This window comes from Chiroxiphia lanceolata, chromosome 21 (genome assembly GCF_009829145.1).
Source record: "Chiroxiphia lanceolata isolate bChiLan1 chromosome 21, bChiLan1.pri, whole genome shotgun sequence".
Classification (NCBI taxonomy): Eukaryota; Metazoa; Chordata; class Aves; order Passeriformes; family Pipridae; genus Chiroxiphia; species Chiroxiphia lanceolata.
This window is the reverse complement of record NC_045657.1, coordinates 10,315,678-10,343,268: the sequence shown is the minus strand read 5'-3', so window position 1 is coordinate 10,343,268 and position 27,591 is coordinate 10,315,678. Positions and strand designations below refer to the sequence as shown.

At 55.5% G+C, this 27,591-nt stretch overlaps 1 protein-coding gene across 1 annotated transcript in view; it reads right to left on the bottom strand.

Annotated features, from left to right (window-relative positions):
• Nucleotides 1-27,591, bottom strand: part of RGS3 (regulator of G protein signaling 3) — a 93,720-nt gene that overhangs the window by 61,726 nt on the left and 4,403 nt on the right. The window contains 11 exon segments of the mRNA XM_032708502.1: nucleotides 511-592; nucleotides 5,366-5,433; nucleotides 6,074-6,164; nucleotides 8,263-8,323; nucleotides 9,020-9,072; nucleotides 9,074-9,089; nucleotides 9,899-9,993; nucleotides 10,682-10,740; nucleotides 12,858-12,908; nucleotides 21,456-21,605; nucleotides 26,599-26,720. Coding sequence (XP_032564393.1) covers nucleotides 511-592; nucleotides 5,366-5,433; nucleotides 6,074-6,164; nucleotides 8,263-8,323; nucleotides 9,020-9,072; nucleotides 9,074-9,089; nucleotides 9,899-9,993; nucleotides 10,682-10,740; nucleotides 12,858-12,908; nucleotides 21,456-21,605; nucleotides 26,599-26,629 — 757 coding nt within the window. The 5' untranslated portion in view covers nucleotides 26,630-26,720.

Genomic DNA, 27,591 nt, shown 5'->3' with positions numbered 1-27,591 from the left:
CAGCATCACACACACACAGAGCACCAGGATAAAGCCACAAACACCTCCCAGAGCTACTGCAGGAACTTCCCATGTTTCCTGGGGTGCAGTGAGGAGCACCATGGTACAATGGAGACACCAAGGCCATCCCATAGATCCACAGCAAGAGGATCTACTCCAGCAACTCAGGGCTCCCACAGTCCTGCTCGCTCTGTGTCCCCTCTGATCCACTCCCACCCCAGATACTTTCCACTGGTCTCCAAACCAACTGGACAGTTTTGAGGGTGGAGAGGGAAGGGAACAAAATCTCTGCAAATTACTGCAAAATCCTGGCAGAATAATGACAGTGTTAACTCAGTGGCCTCTGACCTCTTTAGAGGCAACAGAGAATTCATTAAGTGAAGTTCCTCAGAGGGAACCAGAGTCCTGCAAGACATGGGAGCTTTGGAATCCCAACGTGCTCCGGGAAGCAAAGAAGGAGCAGAGTCATTCATTCAAACCAAGAGGGACAAACATGATCTGATCTCTTACCAGAGTCCACGGCCTGCACACGGACTGGGGAGTCACAGCAGATGGTGAAACCAAAGCCATCAGTCCCTCGAGGGATCGTGATCTGCAGGGAGACACCAGAGCCTGGTCAGTGGAAGAGCAGCTGCTCTGAGCACCCCCATCATCCTCACCCACTGCCCCACAGCCTCTGGGAACACAGGAACTGCCACAGTGTGAGAAACATCTGAAGCCATTAGAGAGTGTCCAAAGGAGGCAACGCGGGTGGGGAAGGGCCTTGATTTGAAGCCGTGGGAGGACACTGAGGGCACTTGGAGTGTTCAGCTGGAGAAGAGGAGACTGAGGGCAGAGCTCATGGCAGTTCCAGCTTCCTGGGGAGGGGCAGAGGAGGGGCAGGGACTGAGCTTTGCTCTGGGGGGACCAGGGACAGCACCCAGGGAATGGCTGGAGCTGTGTCAGGGCAGGGTCAGGTTGGATCGCAGGAAAAGGTTCTTCCCCCAGAGGGTGGTTGGGCACTGACCAGGCTCCCCAGGGCAGTGGGCACAGCCCCAAGGCTGCCAGAGCTCCAGGAGGGTTTGGATGATCCTCTGGGGCACAGGGTGTGACCCTTGGGGATGGGCCTGTGCAGGGCTGAGGGTTGGACTCGCTGATCCTTGTGGGTCCCTTCCAACTCAGCCCATTCTGTGATTCTGGGATTTTGAGAAAGAACTGTCCTGGGGAAGGGCTGTCACTGTGTGACCCTCAACAAACAATGGGTCTCTCTCTGCTGCAGCCAAAAGGAGGCAGAAAAGGTGCTAAAAAGCAATGCCAAATCCAGCCAAGGATCCATGGAATGCCACAAAAGGAGTGTTTGTTGAGCACACACAAGTCTCTGCTCCCAACTCTTGCAAGTGTAAGGAAAGGCCTTGTAAGTCATTAGGAAGGAAAACCTGGCAGTGTGGCTCTGACTCTGATTTCTAACACAATTTCTGTAAGCAAATTACTTGAATGTTTCATTTCCTGTTGGATAACACAGAACAAGCAGCTCTCCTCTGCTCTGGAAGGGACGGTGAGGCTCAGCAAGCTCCTGTCCTCGAGGCATCTGTGCTGGCCCAGGCTGTGTGCATCACCCCCTCCCTGGGCTGAGTGTGTTTTCCCTTGCTGAGTTTGGAGAGGATGGATGCTGTGTTGATTTAGACTCATTTCTCCCTCTGATTCAAGGAGCATTGAGCTTATTAATGCAATTATACTTATTTTTTGATGTTGGCTTCCAGCAGCAGCTCAGCATGACAGATCCTGTAAATACCTGATTAGCCCCAAGACATTGATCAAGATGCTTGTTTTACTGACAGAGAAAAGAACATTAAAAATCCAACATCTGACCTGTATTATTTTGAGAACAAACAGTCAGAGAGAGGAGGAATTCAGCAGAAGCTGCCAAGGGGGAGATCTGGTTCCTTGCTCCTTCACAAATGCAGGGAGCTTTCATTTCCCGCGCCTCTGTCCCTGCTCAGCATAAAATCAGGCTTCAAAAGAGAAACTGGCTTTCCCTGGCAAGATTAAAACATAGGTCCAGTCCCACCACGCTGAGTCTTTTTATCTCTGAAGTTGGTTGGATCCTCAAAGAGGTGGCTCTGCACTTTGGAACCAACCTCCCAGCTCAGTCCAACAAGGGCTGATCCCTGTGAGTCCCTTCAAGCTCAGGTTATTCTGTATTCTATGATTCCACCTCCAGTGCCAAGCACAGGGGGATCTGAGCTCTGCAGCAGCTCAGGAGCCAGCCCAGCATCTCTCCCACACGGAGACTCCACGGGAACTTCCCAACCCAGGGCTTCCAGGTCTCCACTTCTCCCTGAGCTGGCTGGCTCTTGTCCCCCACAATGGAGACCCCTTCCCTGTGCCAAGTAAAGAGCAGCTTCTCCCGATGGTTCCTTCTCCTCAGTTCCCACCTCCACGGCACATCACAGGCAGATGATTTTTTGCCCCATTTTGCTGCTGTGCACAGAACTAAGAACTCTGAGCACCTGGCACGAGCTGGGAGGTGAGGGGCGGCAGGTGGGGAAAGACTCCAGCACCACAGAGGCTCATTGTACCCAAACTTTGTCAAAAATGGCAAGAAGAAATTGTCAAAATAGAGCCTTGAGAGGGTCTAAGACACAAACCAGAGTCAGTTGTCATTAATACCAGGCAGAGCAACATTCCTGCATGGGATGGTCACTACAGCCCTGGCAAGAATTGGGCACTCTGGGTTAAACTGCTGCTTTTGAAATCCCCAGTGTTCATTGTTTCCCACAGCAGCTCTAGCTTAACCTGAAAGATGAGCACAGGAGTGCAGGGGAGAAGTGAACCTGAGCTGGGGATCCCGACCCAGACCACAGAGGGAAAACCTCTTTGAAAGTGCAGGAGATTGGAAAATGCACATGGAAACCAGCACCTGGCAATGCACACCAGGCAAGAGAGAACTGCAACCAGCTTCTACAGAGCACAGCAAGCTACTCCTCAGAAAGCAAGTTGCTGTTGGCTCCCAAAACACTAAGACAATTTAAAAGAGGACAGTAGCAGCCTGCCTTTCCTCTGATGAGGGGGAAATTGAGACAACACCTCGCAACTCAATTCTGCTACTGTCAGCATGCACAGTAAATGTAATTTTATATTTAAATAAAATGTATTCATATCAGAGTTATGTATTTTAATATTATTTTTATATATAAATAAAATATATTCATGTTGGATTTATGTATTTTGATACATACTTACTTATACATATGTATGTATATGTGTATATATACATATATATATATTTTGATACATACATATATGTATACATAAAAATACCCCTCTATCCCCATTTCTCCACTGCAGCAACAGGCAAAGATCAGCTACAGCCACCCATCTGAAGATGCTTTCCTTATATTCCCAATGTTATAATTTGGAATTATAACAATATACTATTATATCTACACACCTTATTATTAAATATTCATATTAATATAATACATATTTTAATACCTAAATTATAACGATAGCAAGTTGACACCCCAGAAGCAGCACCACACAGAGCCCAGCCAATGGCAAGAGAGCCACAGACACTCATAAACTCCCGCAAGGCTCCCAGCCCCACACTCACACTGCCAGGGGCGCTCCCCTGGGGGCACAGACCTGCCTGTATCTGCGCTCCGAGCACACCTTGCACAGTCATTGAAGCGGTTCATGGCTGGACACCCAAACCGCCGTCAGCCATGAAATCCAGCTCCCCCGGAGGCAGCCACGATCCCGAGCTCCTCGTATCACCCGAGTGTGGAGCGAGCCCCAGTCACACTGGCATGACCGCCCCATGGGAACCCAGCTCCGGAGAAGAATGGCAGGAAGCCACCTTTCACCTCCCCGGCCACTGCCTGGGCCGTGTGCCGCCTCACGATAAGCCAGAGGCTTCCTGAAAACCCTCACTGACAAGGAAGGGAGAGAGTTTTATATTAAAATTCCTGTCAACCTATTTAGTATTCCCTAGTCCCGCTCTGTTGATGTGGCTTTTGTTCCCGTGGCATTCTTCAGCCGCCGGAGCACTTTGTTATTGCAACGTTCTCACAAACACTCGGAGGATGTTTGAGCGGGTCGTTTCACAGGCACCGGCCTGTGGGAGATTCACTCCATTAAAGAGGCGACCTCACACTCATAAAAAATAAGAGGTTGTGGGGGGTTTTTATGAAAAAATAAAAAAAAAGAAAAAGCAGAGTTTGTTTTTGAAAGCACAGCCCCCAGAGGATGCACACATCCCAGCGGCTTTGTGCTCGTACAGTCACAGAGGGGGAAGCAGAGCGGTCAACTGAACTGCACTCTGGTGTAATTTGGGAACTCAAAGAGCAAAGAGAAAAACCTCTCAGCACAGCCAGCAGCAGGGCACACAGCAGGGTTCAGCCCGCCTCGTGCAGCCCCACTGTCAGAGTTAGGCACAACCCCTTGGAGATGGGGTTCCAATTCCTTGGAGATGGGGTTCCAACGGAGGAAAAAAACACCTTCCACACTCCTACATGGGGATGGAAAATGGAGAAAAGGCTCGAGGGAACCCCAACTCTGGGTTGCCTCACATTGCAGATGGGGTGGCAGGGACAGGGGAGGCTGGGGAGGGAGCTCAGAAGCCCCAGCATTCCCAGGGGACTCCTAGCATGGAGCCATCGGAGGCACTGCCCGGGCTGCTCCAGGAGCATTGTCCCAGCACTGCCAGGCTGGAGCTGGAGCTGGAAGGAGGATCAGCCTTCCTTCCCAGCCACCACCTTTCAAGTCCGTGGCGACTGCCAGAGAGGAAGGGAGGAGAGGGGCGCTGGCTTTGTTTGTCCTGCTCAGCCCTGCGCCGTAAAACAAATAACTGCAAACGCAGCTGAGGGAAGCACAGAGCGGAATCCAGCCCAGATAAATCACGGGGCCGCCCCAGCCCCATTTCCGATGCAAACCCTGTGTTTGTGTTCCAGTTTCCCATCCTTGCCTTTCCTACAAATCACCGAGGTTCCACCACGGGCCTTTCCCTTCCCAGAGCACACGGCCCTGGAAGGAGGAGAGGAGCAGACGCGCCCGGAGACACAGAGCCAGCCAGGGATGATGCCGTGGGCAGGCAGCCTGCCAGCCCTGTCCCACTGCTCCCAGGTGGGTGCCTTGTGTCTGTGTGGGAATATACGGGAAAAACCGGTCCCTAGGGCAATAGGGAGTGTGGGGGTATTACCCCATCACCCACATCCACAGCTGGTGCTGGATCAGATAACAAATTCCCTGTAACAGCCACAGTGTGACAGGGAGCTGACAGAGCTCACCTTGGCATCACCCTCACTAACACACTGCCCCTTGGCTCCCTTGGAACCCCCCTATGCAGGTACCTGACCCCATGTCTTCACAGCCCTGTCATACCCACCTTCAGCTGCTTCAGGGTGACAGCATCCTGGCTCTCCTGAGCTGCACTCTGACTTCCCAGTACCGGCTCTGAAATAGAAAATAAAAGATAAAAAAAAGGGAAAGGCCTCATTAGTGTGATGGCACACATCTCCTGACAATCCCTGTCCTTCCATGCTGCATCTACACACTCCATGTAAGATCTTTACCTGGGCACATCCCCTACAGGCAGCTCCAGGGTGGTCGCACACCAGGGACAGACACTGCTGTCCCACCCTGCCCTGTGCCAGCCCCCCTCCCCCTCACACCCTGGCAGCACAGCAAGACCAAGGCAGAAGAAAAATCTCCCCATCATCCTGCAGAGCCCAGGAGCCAAACAGAGTCTGGCCACAGCACTCAGCCCCAGAGCTGAGAGGCAGGAGTCAGCCTGAGGAGAGGCCAAGCAAGAGGGAGAGGCATGGCTGGAGTGCTGGCATCCCCACAGAGCCCCAGGTAAGCAGGAGTGAGGTTGAAGTGCAAAGCAGAACCTGCTAAACCAGGCAGGGTCTCACCCACCCCAGTTTTTGGGATCCCAGTGCCCACTGAGCACCACAGGGTGAGCAGTGCCCGTGGGGGCACAGAGTGCAGTGGGGCTGGGGCTGCTCCACACCAGCACAGGGTCAGACACAAGGCTGACTCCTCTTCCAAGCCTTGTCAACACTCCTCAGGACATTCCTGTGGGGAGACACACCTGTGCTCTGCTTCAGCCGCCTCATGGCCACCTTCAGGTGCTTGGTCCTGCCCAGGTCCTCCCCGAGGAGGTAGTACCAGCCACTGATCTCCTGGGGGAGGGAAGAAGCTGTGGGTGCAGGGGTAGATTTCACCCCCATTTCACTCAGCCCCCACCCCCAGAGGGTCCCAGTGCAGGAGCTGCCCCAGGAGCACTCACAGCACACAGAGGTTCTCACACACAGACACACAGCCCAGAGTCCTTCTCCCAGGACACGGCAACAGCTAAAATTCCAACCTCCCTGCAAGGGGGGATCAAGCATCATTGAAGCAACAAGCTTCCAGCTTTTTAGAGGGGGACAAAGTGCAGAAAAACAGTAAAACTGCCCTTCTGGTGTCTGCAGCAGGCAGCAGTGTCACAGGCAGGACACAGCTCCAGCCATGTCACCACAGGAGGATGCCCACAGCAGCCCTCAGGTGCTCTGCAGTGGGATCCCTTTGCCCCTGGCCCACCCAAGAGGACAGGGCTGACCTCAGTGATCCTTCACCTCTCTCCCAGGGAGCTGCCACTGTCTCCCAGGAGGACCAATCCCAGGAGTCAGACGGGGTTGCAAGAAGGTCCCAGAGGAAGGGGCCCAGTTTAAAGTGAGCATTTTAAATCCACAACAAGGAAACTGAGGAAAGGGGGGTGAGGGGGGATATCCAGCGTCATGCAGCACCCAGGGGACAGGGCCAGCCCAGCTCAGCCCTGCTGAGGCCCAGGAGCTCCACGTGCCCCCAGCAACCTCCTCCCACCCCTGTGAGAGCCATGTGTGGGTGCTCTCACAGGGACACTCCATCTGCTCTGCGTGCAATGACACTGTGAAACTCCTGCCCAAATCTGAGAGGATAGGGACATCTCTGGGGAGGCCAAGTATGACCAGAGCCCTCCGGGGGGGAGCTGCAGTTCAGAGCTGTTCTGCCTCATTATGTTCAGTGCCATAAGAAAGCTGCACCTCACTTGTCCACATTTCAGAGGAGGCCATGCTCGAGTTACCTCTCACCCTCTCCTCAGGTCACTGCCACCAGCAGCTCTTTTTTAGCTCCTTCATAGCTCCTGCTATGAAGAGAATTTCCACACCCCAGGTGGGGAAATCTAAAAAAACAAAAGCATTTGGACAACGCTCTGAGGGCCAGGGTGGGATTGTTGGGGTGTCTGTGCAGGGCCAGGACCTGGACTGGATGGTCCTTGTGGGTCCCTTCCCGCTCAGGATGTTCTGTGATTTTGTGAGCTCAGGTGATGTATTAGCACTTCCATGAAACCCCTCCAGCTTGCTGAGATATTATGCTGTCCAGAGGAACGACCAGGGCTGTCCAGGCACAGAATCCCTACCCGGGATGAAACATTCCCACGTTTTGTGGGTGGCTGGGAGCCGTTTGCCGGCAGGCTGCCCGAGGAAAACCTGCCGTGAGAGCTGTACTGGCGAGCAGCAGCCAGGCTGGGGCAGCAGCACCGTGACCAAACCCGCAGGGACAGGGATTCCGGCGCAGAATTCCTCCAGGAACAGCTGAAACCTCCGAGTCTGCCCTCTGCCCACTGCTGGTGAGCACAGGGAATGGGGCAGATTCCTCCTTGGAGGAATCCCAGAATCACAGAATGTGCTGAGCTGGAAGGGACCCACAAGGATCAGCGAGTCCAACCCTCAGCCCTGCACAGGCCCATCCCCAAGGGTCACACCCTGTGCCCCAGAGGATCATCCAAACCCTCCTGGAGCTCTGGCAGCCTTGGGGCTGTGCCCACTGCCCTGGGGAGCCTGGGCAGTGCCAACCACCCTCTGGGGGAAGAACCACGTCAGATGTGACCCAGGCCAGGCTGAGAAAGGCTGGCCCCACCTGTCCCAGGCAGCCCTGCTGGACACTGGGCAGGCAGCACATGTTGGGGTCACCTCTCTGCCCCCCCCAGTTCTGCTCTGTGTCCCTGCAGAAGGGAGTGACAGTTCCCTGTCCCAGGATCTCTCCTCTAACAGCTCTCCCATCCCTACCCCCAGCAGTCACACTGACACCAGTCTCACAAAGGCCATCCATGCTGGGAATGGGACCAAGGAACTCCCTGAGCACCTTCTCCCATGGTGGGAGAAGCCTGCTCCCTGCTCCTGGGGTGCACCTGCCTCACCCACTGACCCCAGAGAGCCAGGCCCCAGCCCCACACGTGACATTCCAGCAGGGAGGTACCTTGTCCAGGGACAGGAGAGACTTCACACCAAAGCTCATGCAGCCAATCAGTTCACTCTGCCTGTGGGAGAGCCAGGGACCATCAGCACACATTTGTTGAAGCACCAGATTCCCCCTTGCACCCCTTTTCACAAACATCCCTGCCCATGCCAGGAGCCAGGCAGTGCCCAGGACGTGCCTCCAGCTCCATACTTTGGGCAGGCCTGGTGTAACCACATGGACCAGCTGCAGCAGGGCAAGGGAGGGCTGGGCCAGAGCACCCTGGTCACCTCCAGCCTGCCTGGTGGAGCAGGAGCTGGGCTGAGGAGGCAGCTGGCACAGCCTGCAAGGTGCCAGACCCTTGGTGCTGGATTTCCTCTCACGCATTGCCCAGAGGGAGGAAGGTCTCAGCCCAGGGCCAAGCTCCAGCTCCCCTTGGCTTTGGTTAGCAGTGCAGGCACGAGTGGCTGCAGGGGTTTTAAATGCTGGCCCAGCCAGTGGCTACCAAGCAGCAGCAATGGCAAGGTGACAAGGGCAGGATTTGCCCTCTGTCAGCCTGTCCATGGGAGGTGCTCACCAGCAGCAGCTGCTCACGAGTGTGACCCTGGCCAGGGTGTCCCTGGTGTCCCCTTGTGCAGGGCACCCTGAGGGCAGGGCAAGCCCTCGAGGCCCAGGGCACTGCAGGAGCTCGGGGGTGGGTGGCAGAGCAGATGACAGGCTCTCTGCCACCACCAGCCCCATCTGACAGAGATCACCACAGCAGCTGGCAGCCCCCTACCTGGAATTTCTCTCTCTGTTCCAGACTGTGACCAGGCGACGTTTCTGCTCATCCCTCCTCCTGCACTGGGCTGTAACAAGCAGAGGGGACAGTCCATGAGCACAGATCTTCCCCAGGAGCACCCAGCAAGGTCCTCCAGTCTCTGCACAGAGCACTGCAGCACCACCCCAAACAGCAACCCTCCTCCAACAGCCACTGCTGCACTAATTCACTCATCCCTGACAGTGCAAAGGGATGTGACCCCTCCTGGGCAGGCACTGGGGACACCACTCAAGTGGTTTAAGGGGAAAAACAGTCTTGCAGAAAGACACACATCCAACATCAACAGGTAAATGGAAGGGACAAGCCATAGTTCATGCTCTGAAACAACCACCCCTGTGCCAAGTTAAACACTGCATGTGGGTCAGAGGTCTGGCACAGCCAGCAATGGCCAGCTCCACCAAAACACTAAGTCATGCAGCTCCTTTCCCATGCATAGACATGCTGGAGGTTTAAGGAAATCCTTTTACCTTCCTCATTCATACTGGTGCCCCCACTACTGCAGGTGAAAGGTCTGGGAAATGGAGCCCAACTCCTGCCCAGCAAGAAAGTCCGACCCTGCTGCGTGCTGGCAGCTCTGTGAGCCTCCACACAGCTCTGCCCAAAAGTTCAAGGCATTTCAGCTACAAAAACCAGCAGAATAATGTCTGTCACTCCTCATCTCAGCAGCAGAGCTGCTCATGCATGAGGAGTGTTTATTGTAGAGCACAATGCAAAAGCAAACACGGGGTCTTGGCACAGAGAGGAAGCCCCGGGACAGCGGCCACGTGGGTGCCCACGGCTCAGAGTGAACCCGGTGCTGAGGGGTGGGGAGAGCTCCCCCTGCCCTGACATACTCACAAAACAAAGTGCTCATGGAAGACGGGATTTTTGCTGTCTGGCACAGTCTTGGTCTTTTGCCTGCATTTCCAGTCAGCATCTGGCACGATGGACATCTTCAGGAGGAAAACAAGCAGTGTGTTAACACTCCCAAAGCAAGCACTGGCATCAGCTGCCAGCTCTGCTGCTGCCGTGGCAGGAGACTGGCACAGCCACTGCCATGGGTGGCTGAGCCTCAGAGATCCAGCTGAGCCGGTGCTGAGGGGTGGTTTGGATCACTTCACCCTTATGCCTGTCAAGTAATTGTGTTACACAACTGCTCAGGGCAGGGGAGGGAAGGAAGAGAGCAGAAAAATCAAGGACTGGTGCACACAAGTGTTGCTGGCTGGTCTCTGACTTGCACCCCCTCTTTGGGTTGATGTTTCCTGCACTGAGCTCACTGGGTGGGAGCCTGCCAAGGTGACCTCTGAGAGAGCCCAGAGCCACACTGTGCTGGCCAAACATTTATCCCCACCGGTCCCTGGGCACCCAGTGGGGTGTTCTTGCAGTAAATGGCTGACACAGCCCTCAGCAGGGTCCTGTCCTGCAGTTTTCCACTCCATGCAGACACTGTGCCAAACAAAACCCATGAGCCAACCAGCGCTGGGCAAGAGCCAGCCACCCCCCTGCAAGCTGGGGGTGCTCATCCAGAGCAGGACAGAGGAGGAAAGGGAAGGGACAAACAGCCCAGAGCATGCTTGGAGGAGCCAACCACAAAACCCCAAAAAGCACAAAGCTCCCAGAGCAGAGCCCCAGAGACACCACCTTCACGTAGGAGTCACACGCATGGCACTCGCTGCCCATCAGGCCTTTTGCTTCCATGACTGGAAAGGAAATGAATCGGTCACATCCCAGAGCAGCAGGGAAGGCATCCTCACACTCCACAGCCTCCTGCTCCACAGGGTGCTCCCTCCTTGTGGGGCCAAACCTTCCCTCCCCCCAGCAGCCTCCCCAGCTCCCTGCCCTCGCTGGGCACCCCCAGACAGGGGAAGGGTGTTATTGCATTTTTGCTCTAACACACCCCTGCTATAAATACAGGCACCTGAGGGCGAGGGCAGCAGCAGATGCAGTTCAGCATCAGGATGGCAAATTGCATTCCCTCTGCCTGACTTCCCCCAGCTCTGGGCTCCCACCCCCGGGGCCAAACGTGTCATCAAGTTAAACATCAGCAGCCTCATCCTGACACAGCCCCAGCCCTGCACAGGGACCCCTCGGCTGCCTGGGGGCAGGAGATGGGCAGCAGGGTCTGGATGGCACAGGATGGGCTGTCGGAATGAGGCCAAGCTCCCTCCTAATGAGCCCAGCAAGGCAGCAGTGAAGGCCTCTGTCACAGGATTGTGCTCCTAATAAACAGAAACACCCAGTGCAGCAGGGGAAAGGGGTTCTGCAAGACCCTCTGGGGCTTCAGGAAGTAGTTTGCAGTTCCTCCAGGACAGGCTGCCCCAAGGGCTTCCTCCTCCAGCCAGGACCTGCTTGGGGTTGAAGGACGTCGGGATGCAGAATCAAGAAGATGGGTCACCCCCACATCCCCCAGCCTCCTCCTGCTGCACTGAGTATCCTGAGCATCCATCATGTGCAGCCCTAGATCTTGAGGCTCCCTTGCCCCTTTGCTGGACCATTTCCCTCTTCCCAGAATCTCTTTTGGAGTCAGCATCAGAATGGGACAGTGACTCACACTCAGCTCGTGCTGGGGCTGCTCCAGGTGGAGGGACTTGGGGTAAGCCTGTGCCAGCCCCTCAGACCCACACACAGCTTGGAAGGAGAGGGGGAAAACCAATAAATAAATAAAATAAATAATCCCAACACATTTTCATGCAGTTTCTCCTTTACAAACATGCCTGCACAGCCAAAAAGGGCAGCTGGCACAGGGGCTGCACCAGACCAGTCCCTGCAGCCTCACGAACCTCAGGCCATCTCTGTCCCCTTTTCATCCCACCCAGGAAGGGAAAAGGCTGAAATGTAAGGTGGGATGTTCCTCAAGAGAATTCCTTTTCCATCCCCTCCTTCCCTGCCACGAAGGTCTCTAGGACAGGGAGGACTTCCCCCCCACCCAAAGCATGGCCATCCCCAAGGGCACTGGGATCCCCAGGGTCCTGCTTTCCCCTTTCAGAGAGCCCAAATCCAGGCCAGCAATGAGCCTGTTCTGTTCACAAGGAGGGAATTTTTACTCTGACCATTTCAAACTCTTGGCTTTTTCCTTGATTCTTTAACCATGACCCTGAAGCCCTGACAAGCTCTGGTAGAAAGAGCTCAGTGCCAGGAGTGCAGGACACACACGGCCTTCTCTACAGAAGCAGTCTTAGCTTGGGCTCCCCAGGGCTTCTAGAGAGGTTTTTCCCAAAGAAAAGAGCAAGTTGTGACACTCCTATTGGCCTCTTTGATGATCACCATCAAAGCTGCAGTGACAGTGCCCTGGGACTGCCCAGGGCTGTGATGGAATCAATGTCCCAGGTCCTGCATTGCACTGAGTCCCCAGTGGGATGACATGGCTTGAGGGACACCAACCCCAGCCTGTGCAGGGGAAATACTTTTGTTGAAGAAACATTGCTGGTGCTAAAAACTGCAGCTTTTGGAGGTAACAGAACAGTCTGGAAATCCCAGCAAATGTGGCCAAAGTAGAAGAGGTTTCAGGAGAGACAATGCATTTGAGATTTTCTTTTCCAAATGATATTTGCCTGTTTTATCTTCATATGGAATTAGAGAAAAATAATTGATACACACGGGTGCAAAACACAGTGTTCACCCCAAAATGAAGGTCTCCAGAAATTTCAGTTTGGCCTCTACATCCAACAGCTCCCAGTTGTGCCACTGTACACAGAGCTGTCCCCAACAGCTGCCATGGAGCTCCAAAGAGCTGAAGAAAGGCCATGGAAGTGCTGTCCCCCACCAGCCCACCCTGGCTCTGGGGACCCCTCTGAGATGCTCCCAGGGGGACACTCACCGTGCAGCACCAGCATCCGGCCCCGCACCTCGATGGACAACTTCAGCTGGCCTGGGGGAGAGAGGAGAGGGTGAAGGAGACAGGGCTCACCCACCCTACTGCCCCAAGGCTCACACAGAGCCAACACATCCTGCTTCCCCCACTCCAGGCCCAGGGAGCCGAGAGGAAACATCCCACTTCATGGAGGGTTAGGTTGGATCTCAGGAAAAGGTTCTTCCCCCAGAGGGTGGTTGGGCACTGACCAGGCTCCCAGGGCAGTGGGCACAGCACCAAGGCTGCCAGAGCTCCAGGAGGGTTTGGACAATGCTCTGAGGGACAGGGTGGGATTGTTGGGGTGTCTGTGCAGGGCCAGGAGCTGGGCTGGATGGTTCTCATGGGTCCCTTCCAGCTCAGGGTATTCTGTGATTCTGTGATCTATGGCTCCAGATGCAAAAACATTCAAGAATATTTCTCAGCACACAGTAAGCTCTGATGGCAGCAGGAATGAGCCCATGGTAGAGGGAAATGGGAGAATGTCCTAGTTAAGAGCAGCCAGGAGCAGTTCATCACTGTGGTGGGTGTTACACAAACTGTGTATTCTACACCCTCCATGCCATTTCCCAGGAACTGTAACAATAGGCTATTTGCAGCAGCTGCCCAGAGCACACCTGACCCCTCAGGCTGTAGTCATGGGTGATGTTAACTCCCCTCCAGGGAGTCATTAGCACCTCCACACCCAGCCTGAGGGGTCATTGCTAATGGGCCACCAAGGATTCCAAAAATATCTCACCCATTGTGGAACTCCCCGCCCTGGGGGAGGTACTGGGGCATTCCCACTCCAACCTGAGTGTGTATAATCTTGGGGTCTTGACACTTCTGGTTACCACTCCTCGGATCCAGAGGAGGACCAGAACCTCGACCAGACTGCAACCACCACTCTCACCAACAGGTTTCCCCCCCTTTTACTCTGGATTCAGGGAACCACGTGGGGCTCAGCACAGGGGCCAACGAACACCACTCTGTTCGTGCCCCAGGGTGCTGGGTTACGCGTCTGGGTTTTGTGGGTTAAAACCATTGCTTGTCCATATAATTGTATTATTGTATTATTTTTTATTAATTGTAACTCTGACTTATGGTCTCTTTTGAGTTGGGTTCATTTCTCCTGCCGGTTTACCTTTAAACCAGCACAGAGCACCAAGATGGCACAGTAGCTGTGGGATGAGTTGGCCCTGGTTTAACAAAGGGATGCAGCTCAAATCCTGCCCCCAGCTCAGATCCAGCTTCCCCTTTCCTCTCCCTGAGCCTCTCTGCAGGCAGGGGGCTGTCACCCCTCCAGCAGGTGACAGTGGGCCAAGCTGTAGATGGCCTGGACAAAGGACAAGGAGAGTGGAGGTCACAAAAATGATGAGAGGTCTGGAGCATCTCTCTTATGAGGAGAGACTGGGGGAGCTGGGCCTGGTTAGTCAAGAGAAAAGACTGAGAGGGGGTCTCATTAATGCATATAAGTATCTCAAATCATACAAGTATATATGTATATATACTTATAATGCATATAAGTATCTCATTAATACATAAGTATCTCAAAGGGGGTGTCAGGAGGGTGGTGCCAGACTCTGTTCAGTGGTGCCCAGTGACAGGACAAGAGCAATGGCCATAAACTAAAACACAACAAGTTACACCTAAATATGAGGAAGAACTTCTTCCCATGGAGGGTGGCAGAGCACTGGAACAGCTGCCCTGGGAGGGCATGAAGTCTCCCTCTCTGGAGACATCCCAAACCCACCTGGATGTGTTCCTGTGTCACCTGCTCTGGATGACTCTGCCTTGGCAGGGGGTTGGACTGGCTGATCTCCAGAGGTCCCTTCCAACCCCAGCTATTCTGGGATTCTGTGAACTGGTGCCTTTGCAGGCAGGAACATGCTGGTACAGGGTCAGCCTGGGCCATGGCACTAACTGGGATTCATCCATCTGCTGTTGCAAGACCTTGCTCTGTGCACATCTCCTCCCTGCCCTGTTTCCTATCCCCAGGGGGGTTTGGGGGGAATGGGAAAGCCTTGAACACCCTGTCACTGACTGTCACATCCAGCAGCAGCTCGTTATCCCTGGACTATGGAGAGGAGAAGATGCAGGGACAAGGACCACTGGCACCACAGGCCCAGCCCCAGGAATCACAGCACAGCAGAGCTCCCACACTGCAGCCTCCTCGTGTCCTGGGCATCCCAGACAGCAAGGGGCTGCTGGGCAGACAGGGAATCTCCTAAAACCAGGGGTCAATACTTGCTCTAATCCAGGATTTAAACAAGAATGGTTTCAGTCATGTGTTTTGACACTGAATAACTGTCAGGTGCCAGCGAGGCCGGAGCTGCAACCCCAGGGAAGGGTGATGCTCCAGCACCCTGCAGTCCCCCTGTGCACACCCACAAGGGCTGGGACTGAGCGACCCTACTCCCAGGGATGCAGCACCTTCTGGAAGTGCCTGGCCCTTGAACAACAGCACTGAGAGCTTCTGGTGGAGGAGGTGGTGCTAAGGGAGAGCCTCGAGGAACTCCATCAATAAACATGACTTTGGAGCAGGTCTGGATGGAGCTCCCCCCTGCTCCCAGTGCACTGGCTCACCCACAGCCATCCACCAAGCTAGCAAGCAGGATGTGCCTGCCTGGGCTGGCTGGATCCCCAGTGCCAGCCCTGCCAAGCCTTGCAGGGGACCTGCTGCCCATTGTCACTGTGAGCAGAGCGAGGAGCACGGTCAGAGATCAAAGGCAGGATGGATCCAACAGCCAGGAACAGGCCAAAGGAGCTGATCCAAGTAAGAGCACTGGGGCATCCACTTCTGTCCCTCAACAGGGCAGAGAATAACACGGAAGAGAACAAGAGCTTGCAGTGCTCTGGTGTCTGGAGTGAGTGACAGAATCTTTCTTGGAGCAGGAGATTGATCTGACTTGCTGAAGGAGGAGCCAGGCCCTGACCCACCCCAGGGGCAGCCCTCAGATGGGCTGGCACAGCACAGCACCAGAGCTCCCCACGGGACTGGGCAGAGCCTTGTGGGTGCTGCAGAGCCCATGGCATGAGACAGCAGCCCAGCAGCCACCAGTGATACCCACCAGTGCCTTTTAAACCACCTAAGGTGAGAGAGAAAGGGAGGACTTGGAGAAGAGAGAGGACACGGGAGGGATGGAGCCAGGGAAGTTCCACAGGGAGCAGACCAGAGTAACCCAGCCCAGCTCGAGCATCCTCCCAGGGAACTGCTCTTGGTGTGGACTCTGCAGGCAGATCCAACCTCTGCTCCTGAGCTTGTCCATCTGGGACAGGGTCAGCTGAAATCCAAAAGGCCAGGCCTCTGAACCCAAAATCCCCTCTGCAGAGTGCCAGGGCAAGATGGGAGGATTATTTCTAATGAAAGAGCGAAGGAAGGAGCATCCCAAACACATCTTTGCAGTGTCACACCTGCAAACAGTATCCACAACCACAGAGGGATGGACACACTGCTCACAGACCCCACAGAGGGATGGACACACTGCTCACAGACCCCACAGAGGGATGGACACACTGCTCACAGACCCCACAGAGGGATGGACACACTGCTCACAGACCCCACAGAGGGATGGACACACTGCTCACAGACCCCACAGAGGGATGGACACACTGCTCACACACCCCACAGAGGGATGGACACACTGCTCACACACCCCACAGAGGGATGGACACACTGCTCACACACCCCACGGAGGGATGGACACACTGCTCACACACCCCACGGAGGGATGGACACACTGCTCACACACCCCACGGAGGGATGGACACACTGCTCACACACTCCCCCCCGACACAGAGCTGGGAATAAAATCCAGCCTTTCCACAGCTCCAGATCCAACGTGCAGCTCCCACTGCCTTCAGAAATGCCTGTGCCAGATCCCTGAGCTCCCACCTCTTATCTGGAGCTGCAGTTGGTGATTCCCAGCACTGCCTGGGCCTGTCTGCCAGGAGCTGGTTCCCAGCATTGAAAACCCAGTGGGTCCCAGCCCCTGTGCAGGAGGTCAGTGCCAGGAGAGCCAAAGTGTGAACCCCTGCTGAGCCAGGGCACGGGTCCCAGCCTAGCACTGCTGCTCTGCCAGCCTGCTTACACTCATACCCTCGCTCTCCCAGGCACTGGCAACTCTGCATCAGCCCAAAAATCCACCCACGAGGCTCAGACTGGCACGAAGACTCAGCCCAGCTGAGTCAGGGTGTGGGTGAGGTGGTGCTGGGCTGCAGGGTGGGCTGCCAGGTCCTCACATCACTGGCACTGTTTGGGCACAGAGGGCTCTGCCCCTCTGAATGTCTTCCCAAAAAGTTCCCTGGGAGCTGGGCCTTCCAGCCAGGATAGGATGTGCAGATTTTAAGGGCGATGCAGGGTCTATAATCCATGTAATTGTTCTGGACCAACCCAAAACTAAACATTTCCCAGTGCCCCTGGAGAATCCAGAGACTAAGAGCATCAGTAGCACAACATGTCATTTAGAGCAAAACATCCCCAAATAGTCCAAAGCTCCATTTAGTCCAAAGCAAAATATCCCATTTTTCACTTCTGTTCCAGTTTACAAAACACAACAACCAAAATAAGTGTCTAAACATAATTTACAGACATTTAAACATCTTTCAAGTTAAAACCCAACATCTCATTTTGCAAAAGATGTACCCAAAGGGCTCAGGCTTGCTGGGGGGGGGGGATATCTGATGGGATTGTTTAACCTGAAACAATTCAGAGGACCCATTTTCCACTTAAAAAAAAAAAAAAAGTCAAACCTCTCAGCAGCTCACGTGTGTCTGTGTGTGCTTGAACACGTGGAAATGTGTGTCTGTGTGCAATTATACATGTGCAGGGTGAGAAAGGGAAGACAAAAGCCAGGTGGGGTAAGCCAGGACAGCTCTAATACTGGTTTACAACAGGGAGAATACTGTGCCCCAGTTTCATGCTGCCACCTCAGCCTTTGGGCACAAGGCTCTAACCCCTCTATCTCCAGATCTCTGGGGCTGTGGGAACCCTCTCCCAGCTCCACTGAGAGCACGTACCAGCCTTGGCAACAGGAGAGCAAAGTGGCCCCGTGCAGCCAAGTGTGACAGGAATGAAGGGCCCTGGGAGGAGAAGGGAAGCTTTTGTGCTGGGTAAATCGGGGGGAGGAAGGTCTGCCATCCTGGCCTGGGGATGGCTGGGGTTGCTCAGCTCCTGGGGGAGTGTGTGGGGCCAAGCTTTGCACCACGAGGGGTGGGGTCACACCAGACCTGGCCCCGGGCAACCGGTGTTGTCACTGCTGCTTCTGCCACAGGGACAGTGCCCAGGGCTGTGTCACAGGCTGGACCAGCACCAAAGAGAGGAGGGAGGGAGAAAAGGGGCAGTTCTGCCTTTTGCAGGCAAAACTGGCCCTATTGGAAGGGTTTGGGAGTATCAGTGGGAAAGGTCTCTCCTGTCCATGAGGAACAGAGGACATTTCCCTCTAAATGCATCTGCTCCCAGGTGTCTCCAAAGCACATGGAGGGACAAATCACACACCCAGCAGGCCCCAGCCAGCCTGTCTGACACCGAAGGGCTCCAGCCTGCCGTGGCCAGGGAAACACTTGCTGGCTTTGCAGCAATTCCAGTGCTTGTGTGGGGCTGGGACCAGGGAGGAAGCTGCTGTCGGAGGAGCCGATCAAGCCTGAGCTGGTGGAAGGGATTTGCTGTGCCAAGGTCTGTGCTTGGACAGACCTGTTTATTTTCTCAGCTGTGCAGAGCAGTAACTACTTCCCACCAGAGCTGGGTGGGCAGGAACACAACCCCTCTCACAGCAAGTTCTTGGGCTGCATTCCCACCTCAATCCAAGAGGGTCAGAGAAACCTTTTCCCCAGGTTTATCTCTTTTGATACATCCCTAACGTGACCTAAGGGAAACAGCTCAGCAGACAGGCCCTGACACAGCTTTTCCAGGTCCCCTACATCAATAAAGGTCAATATAAATTAAAAGAGTGCAGAGAAGAGCAGAGGGAGATCCCATAGGCAGCTCCTGGGTGACATCCCATCACAGAGAGCAGGGCTCAGCTGGTCTGCAGCACAGAGAGCACCCAGGCCCCGTCCACCTCCACCCCACAGGGCCACGAGATGCAATTCTAGCTGAGGAACAAAGCTGGCACAAGGAAAAGAGGGGAAAAAATGGGTATGAACAAGTACAAGATGGTAATCAAACAGGTTCCCACCCATGAAAGAAGTTTGTCAGGCTAAGGGAGGAGGCACATGAATGTTCTTTGGGAGCAGACCTAGCAGGCAGGAAAACCTGTTCCCTACTGATGGGCTCTGACAAAGGGAAAATTTGGGTTTCTGCTCCTGAAGTGCTTTTCTGCTTTACTGTAGGAAAAATGCAGTGTTGGCCCTCCTGAGACAGCCAAGGACCACTGTTGGGAATTCCCACCAGAGGACAGCAGTGCCAGGTCCTGCCTGGGCAGGGGCACAAGGCAGAGCACCCTGAGATCATCATTTACAACCTCAGGCTCTGGCACCAGCCCTTTGGAAGACCCTCTCCTGGTCACCACATGGAGAAAGCAGAGCTGGCCCTGTCCTACCACGGCTCTGCTGCTCAGAGCACATGCTCCTCATGTCACCAGCGCTGCTCAGCCCATGGAGGGAACTGTGGCTGCAGAGATGAAGCTTGGCCTGGACTTGGTTACAGAGCCAAGAGGCATCAGAGAACCCACATTATTGGGCATAAATCCTATAGACAAAGACAGGAGGATTTCAGGCAGTCCTCAGCAGCTTGACACTTCCAAGGCAAAACAGGGAAGGAGCAGCATCCCTAGGAAGGGGCAGCAGCCCTGGGAAGGGGCTCAGTGCATGGCTGCCTGCTCTACTCACCACAAGAAGCTTTGAAATAAAACTCTTGCTTAAAAAGCAGCACCCAGAAAGGGCCACTCTGAGTGAGGCCCAGCCATCCCACACCACAAATGGCCAAAACACCTGCTGCCAAATCCACCTGCTCAAGAGGGGGGTGACGGGCTCAGAACCAAACCCTCCCCAGGCCAGCAGAGCTCGGTCCCCCCTGCCCACGGGGCTCCTTCAGGCCCATCCTGAGACAGCCACGGAAAGACCCCCAGGGAGTAAAGAAGGAAACGGGCTGTGCCCTAACGGGGTCACAGCTCCGGCCAGGCCAGCCCCACACAGCACCCCTGCCCCTGCCCACCCGGGGGCAGAACGACCCCGGGGCACCTCCAGGGTGGTGGTGGCTGCTCGGTGGCCGAGGGCACTGCCCGCTTTGCCAGCTCGGTGGAGCCGCTTGTTATTCCAGCTCGGGGAGGCAGAAGTGACCCGAGCTGCTGCTCAGCGCCTAAAACACCCCCGGGGAGCAGCTCCCGAGCCCCTTCCCACCGGGAAAGGGGGCTGGGGCCGCAGCCAGAGCTCCGGGCTTTGCCCATGCCCTGTCCCAGCTCCCTGCGCTGCACCAGCCGCAGCCGCAGCCCCGGGCCCCGTGTGCCCCCTGCTCCCAAATCCAGGGGCTCCGCACTCACCGAACGTGCTCAGGCAGAAGGAGCTTCCCCGGGGATCATCCCGGCGGGGAGCAGAGCGAGACCCTGCGGACACTGCCGGGCTCCATAGCGGGACAGCATAATTAGCCGCTAATTGGAGCCCTCCGTTGCCCGGCCCGGGGCCGCCGGGCGGTGATTCCAGCAGGGAGTGCCCGGCAGGGCCGGGTTTCCATGGGACACGCGTCCAGCCGTTGGAATGGCGCGGCTCCATTGGCCCCCGGGATTTGAACGGGAGCGCACCTGTGGGAACACGCGGGGCCATCCCGACACCGCGGGGATGCGGCCAGAGCTCTGCCCTGGGCACCGAGACCCCGCCGATGGTCCAGGGATGAGCTCCTGGGAAAAGGGGGAAAACCTACAACCTGTCTCCTGTGCTGTGAGTAACCCCCGGGACTGTCCGTGCCACAGGGTTTGCTGGCACACTCAGCTGTCCGGGGAACGATCCCACCGGAGCAACGTGGGACAGGAGCATTTGGGGAAATTGGGGAAAACTGGAGAAATTACTGCAGACTGGGAAAGGGTGCAGGAGAACTGGGAGTGAGCCAGGAAAGGGAGGGATGGCAGGGCGTGGGTGACCTGCTTGGCTCTCGCATCACAGAATGTGCTGAGTGGGAAGGACCCACAAGGATCATCGAGTCCAGCTCCTGGCCCTGCACAGGACCATCCCCAGAGTCACACCGTGTGCTTGAGGGTATGACCCAAACAAGGGAAGAGTCATGCAGCCCCCCCGGGCTTATGGGGTCACTCTGCAAGACCCCAGAGCAGCTCCTTCCATCACCCAGGGCCTGGCAATGCACCCACCAGCTCTGGGGGCTGCACCACAGCTTACAGGAGGCACCCAGAGCTGAGCATCAGTCCTGGAGAGTGCTGTGGAATGATGGAGATGATTTCTTGGGGGAAAAAAACCAAACAACCAAACAAACAACAAATCCTCTCCAAAGGCTGGGCTGTCCCAGAACTTTCTGGGATGAAAAAGGATGAGATTTCCCCCAGAGCCCAGGGTGTTGGATACACCCCTCATCACACTCCATACCCTCCTGGCCAGGGCTGAGCCCTGCCTGGCCCACAGCCCCTCTCACACCCCATCACTTACCTTTCCCTTTCACTCTCGCATGACTGATCCTCCTCCTGCCCCCTGATGGTGCCTTCGGGTCCCGCAGGGAGGGCTGTCCAGCCCCACATGGCCCCTTCCTCACGGCTGGCAGATCCTCCAGCTCCAGCAATGGGGGCCTCTGCCCCATCCCTGCCAGAAAAAGAGGAGATGAGAGCAGGACATGGCAGGACAGGGAGCTGGGACACAGGAGACATCACAGGCTCTGCAGGGCCCTTGGGTTTACCTGCCACAGGGGAATGTCTGCACCTTGCCCCAGCCTCCCCCAGAACAGCACACTGCTGGGGCTCCTGCACTGACCTGCCCTGGCCAGCTCTGCACACACATGGCACGTGCTGGCAGGTGACACCTCTGTCCCAAGCCATCACCCCCCTGCCCAGCCCTGCCTGGGAGCAGGAAGGAGAGGAGTGATGCTGATCACTCAGTCCAGCAGCACAGCAGAACACAGATCCATGTTCAGAGGGAGTCACCCCTGGCACACGTCCCAGCTGCAGCCTTGGCCATGGCCCTTCACAGCCCTTCACCTCCCACATGCCCAGAGCAGCCCAGAGGCTCCGCTCAGCACTGGTTTGTTACATTGGAACGGATGCACAGTCCCACCAGGGCTCCAGTAATCTGTAAGCAGCTCTCCAGGACACTCGAGACACTGCCCTGCCACCCCTGGGTGTTCAGGACAGTCTTAGAATCATAGAAGGGTCTGGGGTGGAAGAGACCTAAAGATTGTTTCAGTTCCATCCCCACTTCCACTAGCCCAGATTGCTCCAAGCCTCATCCAACCTGGCCTTGGACACTTCCAGGCATCCAGGGGCAGCCACAGCTTCACTGGGCAACCTGAGCCAGGGCCTCCCCACCTTCACAGGGAGGAATTCCTTCCCAACATCCCATCTAACCCTGCCCTCTGGCAGTGGGAAGCCATTGCCCCATGTCCTGGCATTCCAGGCCCTTGTCCCCAGTCCCTCTCCAGCTCTCCTGGAGCCCCTTTAGGCACTGGAAGGGGCTCTCAGCTCTCCCTGGATCCTTCTCTTCTCCAGGTGAACCCCCCCAGCTCTCCCAGCCTGGCTCCAGAGCAGAGGGGCTCCAGCCCTGGGAGCATCTCCGTGGCCTCCTCTGGACTCAGTCCAGCTCCACATCCTGCTGGTGGTGGCCCCAAAGCTGGGCACAGTCTTGCAATACTCTGGCTGAGACCCAGCTCCCAACCCACACTCTGCTGATGTTCTGAGGCTCAGAGCAGCAGGGAGGCTCCACACAAGGAGGAACTGGATGGTTTCCTCATGTCCAGCTCCCTGGGAAGGCACACCAGCCCCAGCCTGTCCCTCCACACTCACAGCCAGCAAACCACCACCCAGGAACCTGCCACGGGATCTGATGCTGACAGAGATGAAAGTGCACAGATCCAGAACTGGGAGCCTTGAGGGAGCAACAGCCCAGAGCAACCAGCACTGCCCAGTAACTCTTCAGGGTCAGAAAGGTCTGCCCAGGCTTCTTCCACAGAGACAGGCAGCTCAGGATTAGTGCAGCACAAGTGTCTTACATTGCCCTTACACAGACCCAGCTCTGGAGTCCCAGATTGACTCCCCTGAAGGGCAGAGGGGCAGGGCAGTGTCCCCCACCCCATGGTGGATCCACACCGCACACAGAGAAGCTGTAAAAGCAAAAAGAGCCTGACGCGGGATTTTGGAGTACCTGAGCACTCCAGGATGTGCCCCTCAGCCCTGTGCCATGGCCATGTGTACCAGGATGGACAGATGGACAGCACCTCCCACACCCTGCCCAGTGCCTCCAGGTACCCTGAGACATCCCCAGCTCCACCCTCACAGCCCCCAGCCAGAGGGGCCTGGCACAGAGGCAGCAACTTGGAAAGGCTGTTTGCTCCCTAGAAAAGCTGCCCTTTCCTCCAGAATTTGGCTGACTCTGGCAGGGGCACTGGGTGGTTCAGCTGGATTTACACTGGCAAAACTGCCTGAAACTGCAGGAAAAGCAACAGGAGGGACAGAGTGAGCAAGGAAGGGAGGGAAGGAGGAATGTCCACTGGACAGCCCGATCCATCACTGCCACAGACACCTATTGTACCACTGCCATAAATCCCAGCCCCTCTGGGCACCAGGGGAGACAAATAATGACCCAGCAGCCTCCAAAGGGCTCCAGACAAAGAGCACAGCTCTGTGTTGGGATGCCTGGCTGTTCTCAGCCCTAACCTTGACACTCTCAGAGGCCTTGGGAAAGCACCCAGCCAAGCAGGCAGCCCAAACCACTCACTGTTTGGTGCCTCTGGAGATGTTTGGAGCCAGTGAAGGCCTGGCAGGGCTTTCTGCTGCCAGCTCCCACACAAAGCTCCTGCCCCACGGTGGCAAGGGTCCGGGTGCCTCCTTACCCTCCTTCACATGTCCCAGCAGCCAGGCACAAGCTGGGCTGTGAGCTGGACACTGTGCAGCTCAGTCACCAGTGGGGCAGAAAAGGCCCAGAGCTGAGTCCACTCAGGCTGTGAGAGTCACCCTGGTGCTCCAGGGAGCACCCAGATCCACCCCCCTGGATGCTGTGTTGTAGCCCAAGGAAAGAGACAGCAGGCAGCCGGGTGAGGGCTGTGGGCAGGGCTGAGCTGCCCTCCTGCTGCTCAGCCCTTTGGCAGCAGTGCCCAGGAGCTCCCCATCACTGTCTCCAGCCACAGGGATCCAGAGCTCAGGCTGGGGTAGGGAGGGGGCCCCTAACAAAGATGTGATTTATTCTTTAATTGCTGCTTGTTTGCTCAGCACTGCAGTGGCCTTTGCTGCCCTAATCAAAATGCAGAGGATGCACCAGCAGTGCAGGACATGTCAACAAGCAGAAACATCTGTAAGACAGCAGAGCCACAGCACCAGGAGCTCCCCCAACCTCTGCTTTCCCAGCAGTGCAGCACATCTGCCTTTTCTCACACCACTGCTGGACTGGAGTCCAGGGGGGAGCTGGATCCCTGTTTCCCAGCCAAGCTGACGGTGTCAGAGCTGCGGGAGGTGAGCAGAAGATGCAGCCTGGTGACAAACCCTGCAAGCTGGAGCCACCACCTAAACTCTTCTGTCTGTCTGGTGGCCCCCCAGCTCCCAGTGCTGCCCTGCAGACTCTGTAATCCTTCAGGACCAGTAATCCATGGGGATGCTGTTGGCTCCTGCCTCTCCAACAGGAACTTGAAGCAGAAAGCTCAGGGTGAGCTCTGGTGGAATGTGGTGGACACAGGAGGGGAAAGGCTGCTCCAGTATCTCTGCCCATACAAGCATCTGGCTTCCCACATCTGGCACAGCTGCTTTGTGGGTCCCTGACGTGGGGATTAATGCAGCCAACAAAACCCAGAAGCACAAGGAGGGGAACACAGAGACCCAGGAGCACAATCTCTGCACCACACTCAGGCTCTCCAGCCACGAAATGACCTGCCCAAGCACACAGCAAATGCCACAGCATTTCACAGCTCCCTGTCCCACAGAGATATTTGCACCCTGGCCTTTAGGAACACCTCCCCATGGCCTGCTCTGTGCTCTCCCTGTGGACACAGGCACAGCCAGGGGGGCAGGTCTGGCTCTGGCCAGCAGCAAAGCCTTCAGCTTCAGCACAGCTCAGCAACATCAGAGCTCATCCAAACTGAGCTGAAATTGGAGCTGCCACATCCTCTGCCACATCTGCTGACAGGCAAGAGAGCCCTGAACACAGAGCTGGGGTGGGGATGAACCCCTTCTTCCCATCCTCATCTTCATCTCTTGTCCTCAACAGGCAGCACTGGTAAGAACCCAGGAGAGGTTCTTACCCATGTATTTATGTTACAGAATATTCCAAGAGCTCTCCCTTCCTGCCTACAGGGAGGGTCTGGGGACCTCCCTCAGCAGCTCAAACCCCCTCTCTCCTGGCTGTGTTTGTATTGCAGATGCAGATCCCCAGAAGAGAGGCCCTGGACTGCCTGGGGTCACAGTCCCTGCTGCTGTCACCTCCTGGACAGTAGGGTTGAAAAGGACCCTGCCACTGTCCCCAGCATCCATCTGTCCCTTGCCACTGTTGATGCCTGAGCTCCCCAGACACAGGTAAATTATGTCAAAGCACTGACCTGGACCACCAGGAACCAGCACACAGTTGGGATGGCCCTGCTCAGGGATACAGGGTCATTTCTAAGGCACTTCTAAATGTTCCTCCCTTCAGGATAATCAAAAACTCCCCTTCATTTGTTCAGCTGAATCCATTTGCTGACATTCCCAGTGACCCCCATCTGTCATCCATCAAAAGCAAAGCTTTTCCCAAGCAAATTTACTTGACCCTCAAAAAACCCCCAGTCTGGGATTGCCTGTTGCAGTGAACCAGGGACCAGCACAGCTCAGCCCACGGGACAGACACATGGAGCAGCCCTCCTGAGGGAACAGCAAAGATCCCCTCTGCAATCCCAGCTATCCTGAACCTCTGGAATGTAAGCAGAGCATGTACCTGCCCCGCCTTGCCATGTCCTGCTCTCCTTCCCCACACAGCACCTCGACAGCACCAAGACCATGGTCTGTGTCGTTCCTCTCCGGCCCTGCCAAACCTGCAGCTCTCCCCAGCACACACAGAGTGCTGAGGGGTGTTTACATGCCCTCTTGTCTCCAAGGAGTTCCCCAGGCTCACACAAAGCCTCTCTTCTCCATGTCTTTATTGTAAAAGGCTTTTAAGGAACAAGCAGGACAGTAACAAATGCAGTGTCTCCCTCACTAGAGCAGGCAGGCTCACAGCTGGGGGGGAAAGAGTCCTCAGGGACAGGGCTTTCAAAATAATAATAAATAAATTATAGTAAAGAGTCTCTGTGGGACTCCCAGGCCATGGGATTCCCCCCCAAGCAACTCCCAGAGGGTTTGAGGCTCAGTGGCTGCAGAAATCACTCCTAACACTCAAACCCAGCAGATTCAATCCACTCCATCCTGCGGCACAAGGCACTAGAAGAGAGACCCGGGATAAACACGATCCCACACGGATCCAAACCCCCACAACGGGCATGGGGGAGATACAGACCCTCGTCTCCTCCAGGTGCCAGGATTTGGCTCCCTGGTGATAACCAGGCACCTGCAGAGTCATCCCTCATCCTTCCCTCCCCAGGGACAGAGCAGTGCTGCAGACTGAACGGAGAAACCATCCGAGCACTCACGTGTGAGCCCTGGCTCTCCCAGCTGCTCCATGGCTCCCAGCAGGATCAGGATCCTCTCCAAGCACCAGCCTCCTGTGCTCAAGCTGTGATTTAGCTGCCACAAGCCTTTGACTGTGGCACCACTGTAGAGGAGGGGGGAAAAAATAAAGCAAAACCAGTATATAAATGTCCCAAGGGAGCAGAGATCCAGTCTGGGAAGTTGCAAATTAAATTGTAAGTTGGGAAGAGATGGTGGCCCCGTCCTCCCCTGGCTCCCAACAGCAAAGAATCAACTCCTCCTAACTTCCCTCCTCACATTCCAACCCCTGGGACTGACCTTAACCTGCAGTTTTGTTCAAGTCTCCAGCAAACTGCCCATTCAGCTGGTTGGCCTGGGAGTTAATGACTTTCTTTTAAAATTTAACACAGTTCTCCATCACAAATTTCAGTCTGCCAGCACTGGGATCTGCCTTTGGCTGGATATTCAAATCCAAGCACGTGCCTGGACAGTTATTCCAGGCAAAAGGGTAACAAACACACACAGAAAACCCACGAGGTTGAAGCTGCCTTAGAAACTAAAGAAACTAAATCAGACTGGGAAAAATTATCTGGCTTTCCAAATGGTAAGAGGATTGGAAGAAAGAGGGTTTGGGCTATTTCTGGGCAATCCTGAGGGCAGATTTCTGGGATTAGCACAGTCTGCCATATAGGGCAGACACACAAACCACAGCACTTTCCCAGCAGCAGGATTGCTGCAGCCCCCTCTTCCCCTGGGTCTAGCTGAGGTGCTCCTGTCTCTGACACCACCTCGAGCACAGCTGAACCATTCCCTGGAAAACACCACTGAGGGACCCAACAAAACTGCAGACTGGCTGATAACCAAATCCTTTTCCAGTCTGGCACCCAAGGAAGGTTTCTTCTCCTCACAGGGTATCTCTAGAAACACCACACCTTCTCTGCTCATATCCCACAGCCTGAGCATCCTGTTGGAGCCCAAACCTTCCAGACAGCTGT